At 41.2% G+C, this 12,067-nt stretch overlaps 1 protein-coding gene and 1 non-coding gene across 2 annotated transcripts; both read right to left on the reverse strand.

Moving 5' to 3' along the window:
• Window positions 1-4,758: 4,758 nt before the first annotated feature.
• On the reverse strand, window positions 4,759-4,899 carry LOC125706157 (U4 spliceosomal RNA). The gene has a single exon (XR_007381913.1). It is a non-coding gene; the product is annotated as a U4 spliceosomal RNA (small nuclear RNA).
• A 1,543-nt stretch (window positions 4,900-6,442) lies between these two features.
• kcnj8 (potassium inwardly rectifying channel subfamily J member 8) lies at window positions 6,443-11,695 on the reverse strand. Its single transcript, XM_049025601.1, has 2 exons — window positions 10,995-11,695; window positions 6,443-8,707 (listed from the first exon to the last, which is right to left on the reverse strand). The coding sequence occupies exons 1-2, from the start codon at window positions 11,342-11,344 to the stop codon at window positions 7,825-7,827; spliced, it is 1,233 nt and encodes a 410-aa protein (XP_048881558.1). The 5' UTR covers window positions 11,345-11,695; the 3' UTR covers window positions 6,443-7,824.
• Between the last annotated feature and the right edge of the window lie 372 nt (window positions 11,696-12,067).

Here is a 12,067-nt window from a genome sequence, read left to right on the forward strand (position 1 = left end):
ACAAAACAATAAAACAGGCAGCACAATAGCCACCCAAAGACGACGCAAAATTAACACTCATCTAGAGGGATGGATGGGCGGATGTTCTCCTGACCATCTGAGAGAAGCTTGAATTTCCCCCTGTCCCTGAGCCAGACCCATCTCATTATACTTCGTATTCTTGATATATGAGGCAGAGACAAGAGGTATTTTTAATTCTTGGACTGACTCACGCCTGAATTACATTACAGTCAAACAGAATCACCCAGTTTGCCCTTTGTAATAAACAATGCTGTGACAATGTTACAGTGTACTGCAGTGTGGTTCTTCTAAAATAGTTGTGCTATACTAGTGTTAATTAACATACCTTTGCAAAACTGCAGTGGTGTTAAGATATTTACACAAATAAATCTCTGTACTCAGATTTTCACAGATGGGCTATATGTTCTGGTAACTAAACACTGAATTTGTATTTCTGACCACTGGATTCTCACTATCTACACATTGCATGCAGGGCTTGTGTTATGGAACAATGTATTCTCATTTGCGCACACTAGATTGTCATTAGTACACGCCAGGATTGTGTCACTGCACAACAGATTCTCATTACTGCACACTGGATTGTCATTAGTACATGCCATGATTGTGTCACTGCACAATGGATTCTCATTAGCGTACACTGGATTGTCATTAATACAACAGTGCTCACTGGACTGCCATTACTGTATTAGTGTGCACTGGATTGCCATCACTGCATTATTGCACACTTGATTATCATTACTGCAGTAGCGTATAATGGATCATCACCACTGCAGTACTGCACACTAGATTGTCACTACTGCACGCTGGACCTGTTTACTGCACAAAGGGCTCTCATTAGTGCACACCAGATTCTCATTAATGCACACTGGATTTAAATTCCCATTCAAATGGCTCTCATTAACACACACCAGATTCTTATTACATTGTAGATTTCATGATATCATCCTTCTCAGATATGAGAATAATTCATGGAAATATTGATGACGAAAATGATACTAATGACTGAAAGCTCATTTAAAATATTATAATCACAATTATCATCCCCATGTGTGCAATCTGAAATGGGTCTTATGTACATTAAATTGAAGATCCTACCATTGTAAACAAAGTTTTGTGTACAACTGTTACAAATGTTTTTGAGGACAGCACTTCAGGGATGTTTATTACATTTACTGATTTACTTTATTGCAAATTAATTTTTGCAATACAGTTTTGCTACTTGAGTACTTCCATTTCCGTGACAACAGTGATCTCTGAATAAGTTCCCTTGTTCTCCTTAATTAAAAGAATTGATTGTTTCATTCCACAGGTTTACTAATTTTTCTCCTCCTCTCTTTCTAAAATTAGTTAGTACGATAAATAATTGCAATTCAAAGGCTACTCGGCCACGCACAGCACACACATCACACACACACTACAACAGGCACCCGCTCCTCTTCCCCAACTCTTCATCTTTCCTTCGAGGGTGAGGAGGACTTGTAGTGATTGATGAAACATTTCTGAGAACACAGGCTGATATTAATTAAAAAGCCTCTCCTTCGGGCTGCAGCTTGCCATTACATCTGCTGTTTATCTGATTTTTGCCTCGGTGTTTGGTTGTGGAACTGGAAGTCTTTTAAACACCTTTAATTAATACTAAATGACTTTCCTGTGATTCTTCTCTCTGTTTCATATGCAAGCATAGATCTATGAAGCAGGTTTACAGTGTTACAGGTGCTAGGAGGTGAAACCAAGTGTCTTATCCTATGGTCTTTAATTTCATTTCGTCATGTTTGAAAACTGAGCTTGTATCAGAGGTCTAATGTTGTTTTATCCTGGATCCTTTCCCATCCATCCATCCATCCATCCATCCAAATTTTTATATCAATAACAGAATATTCAATTAAGGATGCAAGTTTGCCACCTAGTCTAATTTCAAATATCTGAGACTAATTAATGTATTAATTTCTTGCTTCTTAAACAAACATTATACGAGCTAATATCAACTTTTCTTTTTGTATTGGAAATTTATCCCAGGATAAAATATCTAACATAAAGAGAGCAGAAAATAAGGGAGACTAGGGGGATTTCAATTGTTCATTCTCACACTACACTACTCAGCGTCAGATGATGGCAAGAATACTTGCCTCTGAAAGTCAGTTTCAGACTAAATTAACTGAAGAACTTCTCGAAAACATCAGGATGAGAACGGTCATCGTTTGAAGCAGTGAGCAATGATGATTCTGCAACATGAAAACAGGAAACGCAGGCAGGGAATCATGCTCCGCTTTAAAGTCGAGAATAGTCAGGCTGGGGAAATCTTCAAAGGATAAAGAGGGGAAACGGAGTTGCCATAGTGATTGTCTACTGTCACACGGTTACTAAGGAGCAAAGCATGCTCTAACTAATGGTGAAAATCTTTTAATTTAAAGGCAGGGGAATATTAAGGTTTTGTTCCCTTCATCTGCATAGTTTGATCATAAAAACAACAAATTATGGAAATGCTACTGCTTCTTATTAATGCAGGTTAACAGCTCGCTAAAAAAATATATAGCAATATTATCTTTGCTTGAGTCAAAGTGTGTCAGTGGAAAACCTGTTCTGTTTATTGTAGCATTTTAAGGTAAGTGGTTTAAACTGATCAAATCTGTAGCCAAGCTGTTACTGTAAAATGATCCCAAGTAATTTATACTTTCAGTTGCAGAGATTTAACAACTGGGCTTAACATTTTGTCTAAATGTGTCATTCAACCCCTGTGACAAGGCAGATTTAAAACATGGGGACCAATAAGGCATTTTGCAATAGACACATATGCAGAATTGCACTTACAGATTTTGCAAACTGAGTGTAACATCGTATAATGTTTTTAATCTGGGTCAAAACTAAACGGTCAGTGTCGTTGTTGTATCAATGTGTGAGAACGTGCAATACAGTATTTAGTATGCAGTGTGCAAACCAAAATGAAGATTTACAAATATAATGTAATCCTTTTTTTGAGTTGTGAGCATCAGGATTCAAATTAGGAAGTGACAGCCTCACTAATGTAACCCACCTGCCCTGACGCACAGTGTAGTGACTTGTACAGAAAGCTGATTGGATTGATTGTGGAGGCTGCTGATTGGATCCCAAAGAGTCACAAACAAACAGCTTCAATCAGGACACTTTTGGCTCTGCTGCTGATTAAAATCCTCTCTGACTTAAACGCAGCTCACGTGATTCTGCATGATGTGTCCGGAATTTGGTTTGGGCACATCTTGACCTTTGTGTGACAGGTGAAGCGAGCCACTAATCAGGGTGGGTTCCTTGTCACAGAGCAATACGCAGTCGCCCAGTGGGCACCCGTGGTGCCGAGCAGCAAGCTAAACACAGGGAATCATAGGGTCTAATCTCACGCTGGGACTAACCAGCTACCGGCAGGTGGGAGTGCGGTAGGCGCTCACCTCATGCTGAGAGTGCTTCATTGCAATGCGCTAACTCACAGCCAAGCACTTACTGTAAATTCCAGGTTGAATCACCAAGTAGCACATTTGCAACAATACTGTTGCCTTTTAATTAACCTCCCGGGTCCACACTGCTTTTCAAACTTTTTTGCAGGAGTCCTTGAAAAACAGAAACAAAATAATAGCTTGAACCTCAAACAAAAGTAGAGTTTCATCCTGATAATTATTGAATAATGTATAATCACTCAAAAATACATACATAGTCCTATTGAGATCACTAGACCTGGCCTCTTAGTTACAATATGACCATCGCTATTCTGATAATGAAAAAAATCCAGTTAAATATCATAATATCACAATATCTAGCTTTTTTTACATACAAAGCAATTGCCTGGTTATGCAGTTATACATATTTTGCCCAGTTATTTTCTTCAGTGTTTCAGTGAACAAAAGGTGACAATAACAAAGTGTATGATACTCTCAAACAGACGTGGAGGAATCTTGATACAGTTCTGTGGCAACATGGAGCCAGATAAAAGGTAAGCAGAACATGCAGTTTATAAAGAGTAGTTATAACTGCAGTTCACGTTTAATCCTTACATCTTTGGGCGTACAGCGACAAAGTGTAATATGATATTGCCCCCTATCGGCTATTATGGGAAATTCTTAATGTAGGTGAACAGCGACCTCTTTCGGTAGTGAGTACTGATGCAACTGTACTAAACTAACAATGTGAAAGAAAACGCGTTTAAACGTTTAACAAATCACTGATCGTACTTAAGTCGCCCAAACACAATAATACCTCGTCGAGTTCAAATTAAAAATTAACTCCGTATGCTATTGGAAATTTGAAACTTCAGGTGTAATGTCCAAGCAAGTATTTGTCCGCCTTTACATTTAAATGTCGCAGAAACATTTATTCAGTTAGCATAAGCTTTTATCACCAGCGACGCACACTTGAGAAACCAGGATCAGCAAAAGTACCTTGCACAAAGGCCCCACGATGAAATCACCCAGACGACCGTGAGACTTCCTATTCATGAGCAGACCGCCCCGCACAGCTGAAATATCAGACAGCAAATAGTAAATCGACCTATGTCGTGTTCAAACTAAAATATACACTTCCGAATTCTACGTTATAAGAAGCCTTTGCCATTCACCAGTCTGTAAAACATCCCTTTTTCATAGGCAATGCCAAACCAAGTATCTTACCGGATACATTCGGAAACACATACATCACTACTACACAAAATATTAATAATCGATCACAACCCACAAACAACACAATCAGATTCACTTGTTTTACACCAATTCATAGTCTCCGTAGAGACCTACAAAAATTGCCATAGCCGACTATATTTCAAGTCGTCAAGGCGGGGTATTGGGTAAAGTTTTCAACTAGCAATAATCGCGCCTCGGATAAACCTCATAGGCTACGATACTGCCACTGCGCAAAGCTACCGAGCTACCCGCCGACCGGGGACGCCAGGCGCGGCTACAGCTGTCTCTCTCACGGGTTATGGATTCGCGTCACTTAACGGGTCCTTCTCATTTACGGCATGTGGTGTTTTTTAATGCGACGCCGGAGTCTAGTGTAAAATTGATTAACTGTTTTATAAGAACCTCGCGTTTTACTTTAAAATGTTCGCGTTGACTGGACAGCGGTGCATCATGGGATTCCGGAACACGCCATGACGATAGCGTTTAGCCATGCGTGCCGGCTTGCGTACCGCCCTGGGGTAGGGGGTCGGGGTCTGGGTCGGAGGTCGCTCGATTAGTAATGCTGTTAAGAACGAAACAAAAAGAACTAGCTCGCATTTCTTGTGGGTTTCATTAAAACACGGTGGTGGGATGTTTCATGTAGAGAAATGTGGTTCTTTGACTGGGTAAACGCACGACGCAAAACGTTTATCTTAGTAAATATTCCACTACAATGATATACCAGAAAAGCGAATTATAACTTGTTGGCAAGTGTAGATTTCCGGGCGGTCCTAAAACGAGTATCTTTTAAACAGTGGATTAAGAAACCTACTGAGTCCATTTCCGCGACGTGGCGCTGATAGTGTTTAAATTTGGTTGTTTTCACAATATAAATACAGACATCCCCCTTCTGCACAACGTTGTGTAGCATAACGGGTCTGTCTTGCAAATCTGCGTTAAAGGAGGCTACAACTTTTTCTGGCAGAGGTTATTTGATTGTTTTCCACAAATTTTATTTTAGTTTAGTTTTATTCATTAACTTAATTTAATTCAAGGTCCCAGTCGGTGACAGGGTTGCCAACTCTCAAGCATCTGGCGTGACACGCTTTTAGACAACGCTCACGCAAGAAACGGCAAATATATATTGTTCCATTATAAACCTAAAATTATCTATATGTAAAGTGATGGGATCGTTTGTAAATATATGTAAATGAATGTGCAGACTTGTCTCGAATTGAAACATCCAGCTGACCAAAGTTGGTGACGCTACGGCGAGGGGTGGTGTTTCTAAAATCTTCAAACGATTCCATTTAATCGATAAATGACATTTATTTTTATGTTAGCCTAAGCCTTTACATAGCTCTTGCTAAAAAATTGTTTGTCACACTTGGTGGCCGCACTCATTTCTCGTTTGTAGTAGGCCTAAGCTTGTAATTGACAAATATTCGACTGAAATCAGCAGAAATTAAGATTCAATTGGTCATATAACATACATTTACATTTTTTACAATAAGAACGTATTATAATCATCTGTTTATAAACAATTTCCTCTTTGTGTAGTTCTTAGATTTTTCTGCAGTAAGACAGCTGTTTCAGCGCAACAGCTCATTCACGGGTCGTGGGAAAAGATGCATGGCTTTGTTCCAGATCAATCTGTAGATTTACTAAACGGAGCAAATGTCTCAAGCACTAAATTACCAGGTTATTTCATATTCTGTTTAATGACATTTACTCTATCCCTGCTCTCCCGCGGAATAGTAAAGATTATTTTAAGTACAATTTCAGCATGAAAGAAAAAAATACAAATGTTTCCAATTTTATTCATAAAACATGCCATGAGGATTATTTACAACATTCGTGCATTTAAAAAGAAATCTTAATATAACTAATATAACATGTTTTGCAAAAAGTAAAATGGGTAAAGTTAGTGAAACGTCAGACACAGCAAAAAGGTGCCCGATGTATTGCAACCCCATTTGTGATGAATAAAAACGTGGTTACTTTTAAAAGTGCTGTTGGATGCCAATTGTAAGGTACTACAAAGCATGTATGTTGGGAATTTGTGCCAGTGTCATCCCTGTTTATGTCCTTATAACTTAGTACGGTATCATTTTCTTGTAACCTTAAATGGCAATCTCACTGCAGACGGGACTTAAAAGGTTTCTGACTGTAGAAAGAAAATGTCAACGTGAAATAAAGCGAAATCGCGGACATTTCCGGTAATTTTAGCACCCAAAAAGGAAGAGAAAAGGCGTGCGTATGGTCACCCTACATGTATTATCTTACGGCATCTTGGTGCCATGCCTCCATAATGCACACGTGTCCTAAGCATGTCCCCCTTACTCCATGTTTGTGTCCTGTATGTAAAATGTGACCCCAGTAAAAGTATTATTAGATGCCTATACCTGTGGAACAGTAAATGTTTAATGAAGTGTCTAATATAAAAATAAAACCTTGCACGTTACTGCAAACCAGTACACATGCGTTATGTCCGGGATAGTGAATTTCGAAAGAAAAAAACTAACATGAAAAATGAAAAGCATGCTGGGAAATATGCAAATATCAAAGGAAGCAACCAGTCGGCTGTCATACATTGGCCTGATGGTTTTACAAAAGACTAAAGAATTTCAATATCTAAGAACATTAAGAGCTTTTGTAAAATATATTTATAGTTTTCTTGAATGTCGGCATTTTTTAAACAAATTAAAATGTTCAAAAACCAATGCCTTAAATAAATTACTTCCGACAGAGATAAAACTAATCTCCTTAATAACAAATTAAAGTTTAACTGAAATGAATTACGATTTAGTCAATACACAAAATACTATGTAGTTGTCAGTACAGAAAATTACAGATTACAGAGTTTTGTGTAGTGTGCTGTGTTACTTGGTGGAGAGCAATATTCCTGTCACTAAATAACACCGACGTGATTTAATACAGAGAAAAAAATGAATCAATCTTTGTCTCTGAAAAGCCAAATATTAAGACAGTGAAACTTTTAGAGTGCAATGTTCACGAAGATTGAGCCAAAATAAAGGGTCAATCAGAGGCTAAAATGATTCCTCAAAAGGTGTGATAACACAGGCCAGAGCAGAAAAGTTACATCTAGCTGAACAAAAGGCAGGTGAGAGGTGCTGAATGTACCGAGGCAGAGGAGGGCGGCCAGCGGGGCCGAAGCCACCAGTCATGTGGCGGTTATGTTCTGGTTGCACTCCGGCGTCACGAACTGCACCTTAGGCATCATGAGGCCGGAATTGTTGCGGCGCATGGAGTTGTTCTTGCGCATAGAGTTGCGTTTGCGCAGTGAGTTCTGGTGCGAGAGCTCGCTCTTCTGCATGGTCTGGATGAGGATGAAGGGCTTCTCGTCCAGCTCGCGGGCGCTGCACTTTGGGGTTGGTACCTTTACCGTGTTGCCGAATTTGGAGTAGTCTACAGAGTACACTCCCTCCTCTTCTGTGACGATGGGCACGAATCGGTGACCCCATTGAATCTCCTCCGCCACGTAGGAGGTGCGGGCCTGCGTGGTGATGCCTGTGGTCTCCACCACCCCCTCCAGGATGACGATGACCTCCAGGTCGCTACACTGCAGCTCCATGGCTGACAGGTCATACAGGGGGCTGTCCTTGTCGATCACGTGGCAAATGATGAGGGGCGCCAGCAGAAACATGTTATTACTGGAGGCGGCGCTCTCGGTCTGGATGTCGATCTGGTGGATCGGGATGACCTCACCCTCCGGGGTGGTGGTCTTGCGAACCACCTGAAGGCGTACGGTGGCCCCGATGATCATGCTCTTGCGCAAGTCGCCCACACGGATCATGAAACAGAGGCGGTGGTTGCGCACAGCGATGACGGCGTTGCGGCTGAAGATGAGCGTCTCGGCGCGCCGGTGCGACTGCGCCGTCTTCATGAAGATGCAGCCCAGCATGATGGCGTTGATGATGAGCCCGGCGATGTTCTGCAGGATCAGCACCAGGATGGCGGTAGGGCACTGCTCTGTGATCATGCGGCCCCCGAACCCAATGGTCACCTGGACCTCAATGGAGAACAGGAAGGCTGAGGTGAAGGACCTATGGGGTAACAAGGAGATGGGGGTCAGAGGTCAAAACAGGGGAAGTGGGGCTGAACTGTACGAATATGTCAAATATCAAGGCAATGATGACGCGTTAGTAATATATAACGTCAAATTATATGTTTTCTTGGGTTTTTTAGGCAAAGGAATATCTTTCAATTTGGCATAGGACTAATACCAGGGGTGGAGGCTGTTTGAAGAGCAAGATAATAAAAAGGGCATCTATTGTATGACATGTACATGAAAATATACGTAGCAAATATATAAAAAAAATAGAATAAAATAGTTTTTTCTTCTTTTTTTGCTTCTGGGTTTATTTTTCCAGTTTTCAGCAGGCACCACTGTCATGGAATCGCAGTGTGCTGTTCCATAATGGTATACAGTTATTAGAGATCGGTGTATGCAACAGATGTTTCGTGTTCATAAAATGTCACCATCCTATCCAGTTGAGTGACTTTCGCTGTTCCTCCAACCCGCTGGCCTTAGCCAGATTACCAGACAGACAGCCGTCTAAATGAGTTTGCAGACACCCATAGGGACCGTTTAGATCACTGTAAGGACACCTTACAGGGCACTGCGTCACATTGTCTCCGCTAGAAGGACACTTCATAATGGCACCCTTTTCCATTGGGCGGGTACCCATAGGGACTGTTCAGACCACTGTAAGGACACCTTACAGGGCACTGTGTCACATTGTCTCCGCTAGAAGGGCACTTCATAATGGCACCCTTTTCCATTGGGCGGGTACCCATAGGGACCGTTTAGACCACTGTAAGGACACTTCATAGGGCACTGCGTCACATTGTCTCCGCTAGGACACTTCACAATGGTACCCTTTTCCATTGGGCGGGTACCCATAGGGACCGTTCAGACCACTGTAAGGACACCTTACAGGGCACTGCGTCACATTGTCTCCGCTAGAAGGACACTTCATAATGGCACCTTTTTCCTATTGGGCGGGTACCCATAGGGACCGTTTAGACCACTGTAAGGACACCTTATGGGGCACTGCGTCACATTGTCTCCGCTAGAAGGACACTTCATAATGGCACCCTTTTCCATTGGGCGGGTACCCATAGGGACTGTTCAGACCACTGTAAGGACACCTTACAGGGCACTGCGTCACATTGTCTCCGCTAGAAGGGCACTTCATAATGGCACCTTTTTCCTATTGGGCGGGTACCCATAGGGACCGTTTAGACCACTGTAAGGACACTTCATAGGGCACTGCGTCACATTGTCTCCGCTAGAAGGACACTTCACAATGGTACCCTTTTCCATTGGGCGGGTACCCATAGGGACCGTTCAGACCACTGTAAGGACACCTTACAGGGCACTGCGTCACATTGTCTCCGCTAGAAGGGCACTTCACAATGGTACCCTTTTCTATTGGGGGGGTACCCATAGGGACCGTTTAGACCACTGTAAGGACACCTTACAGGGCACTGCGTCACATTGTCTCCGCTAGAAGGGCACCTATCTTATAGGGCACTGCATGCCGACAACAGCAGGTGGCATGCCAATGATGGCATGGCTTGCTGAATCACTGTACGTACAGTTTTTCAGACACTTCCTCACATTCTGGCCCTGTAAAACACCACCATACTCTCTGACATGAAGGGGGCAGCCTTGGCGGTACTCAGACATGCTTCTCAATGGCAGCCAATAGCTGCAGTTTTGCATATTAAAGGAAAACGTTAGCGATGTTTACGCCCCCTCCCCTCTATGAGTTCACTAGTGATTAAGATTATGGTTCAACCACATAAATTCCATAAAATATGTGAAGCTGTGCTGTTAGCAAAACGGGTCAATTTGTTACACAATTAGTTTATTTCTTATTTACACCTTTTAAGTAGCATAAAACTGACCTATCTGAATTTTTTGGGATGAATGGGTGGAGGAGTTAAGGGGCGATTTAGGTAATTAACTTTAAGTTAATTGCAATGGTAATCCTCCATAGTCCATGCCAGTCCATGCAATTTATTTATCATTTATTATTCTAGTCTGGTAACTTACGGGTGTCGGATTGACTAATCTAATAAAGAACAGATGAAATAACATCAATCTGAGAATCACATTAATCCTGCTGTGAGAATCCAATTATCTATGTTTACTTAAACATTTTACCCCATCGGAAAATCAATTTCTGAAAAAAAAGATTCTAATAAGTTGTACCGTAGTTCCCCAGTCAACAACATTACATGCTTCTATGAGTTTATTTAATTATAAGATACTCGATCGTGATAAATGAGCACGGTTTTAAATAGTAAGGTAAGCGTACTCACTTCACGTTGGTGACGCATTGCTCTATGCCAGCTTTTCTGTTGGTGTCCAGATCTCCATGTGCGAAAGCTACCAGCCACCAGCCCATGGCAAACAGCAGCCAGCTGCACAGGAAGCTCATGGTGAACATGACCAAGGTGAAGCGCCATTTCAGATCGACCAGGGTGGTGAAGACGTCCTGCAGGAACCTGCCTTGTTCGCGGATGTTCTTGTGCGCTAAGTTGCAGGAGCCGCTTTTGGCTATGAAGCGAGCCTTGTTTATACGGTCTCTAAAGACGGGTTTTCGGGGTATACGGGAGACGAGCCCCGGCAGCGCAAACTCCTCGGGGATTATGCTCTTTCTAGGCAACATAGCTGCTACATAGTATTCAAACTGCTACAGGAACTTTAATGCGACTTCCCAGTACAACTTAATTCCAAAACAGAATAAATTACCACTGATCTACTCCAGTTGTGTATCTTAATTCATAACAGCAAAAAACATCAATCAAAATATGACACACCAATGAAGATGTAAACAAAATATAATTAACAAATGAATTTTATGCAGTCTATATTTGGATTACTTACTTATAATAGTTTTATACTTTGTCCAGGGAAAGTCGACTTTTAAAATGTTTAAAAGATAGGATTACACTAAATACGACATAGAAATTGTTTACCTCCAAAAGATAATGTGAAAATACATCCATACGCGTTTTACAATAAGTTCTAAAGAAGGGTGGGTTTACAGGAGTTTTCCGTACGAGCCAAATCCTATTGACGTACAGGCAAGGGGCGGGATAAATCACACGTTAACTAACCCATGCTTTAGTCTTTGTTTTGTTCGTTGCGCATTGTCAGATTTAATTGTGCATAACTTGCAGTCCATTGACAATTTTTCTCTGATTCAATGAGAAGCAAATTTGTTTAAAACAATCCCATAAGCGCAGTTTATCGAGCAATTACATTTATCCAGGTGCCGAATAAAAAAAAACGTGTTAATTGTATATAATTATATATTACATTTATTTTGTCGCTTCGACTTAAAAGTTTAACAATTTTTTGACAGTAAAGTTTATCAGTAACATATAAA

This window comes from Brienomyrus brachyistius, chromosome 1, assembly GCF_023856365.1.
Source record: "Brienomyrus brachyistius isolate T26 chromosome 1, BBRACH_0.4, whole genome shotgun sequence".
Taxonomy (NCBI): Eukaryota; Metazoa; Chordata; class Actinopteri; order Osteoglossiformes; family Mormyridae; genus Brienomyrus; species Brienomyrus brachyistius.

Bases quoted from the DNA above. Each gene is read 5' to 3' on its own strand.
- kcnj8 (XM_049025601.1), bottom strand. From the start codon at position 11,344: ATGTTGCCTAGAAAGAGCATAATCCCCGAGGAGTTTGCGCTGCCGGGG. The intron at 8,708-10,994 runs GTGAGTACGCTT...GTTACCCCATAG, and splicing joins CAATGCGTCACCAACGTGAA to GTCCTTCACCTCAGCCTTCC.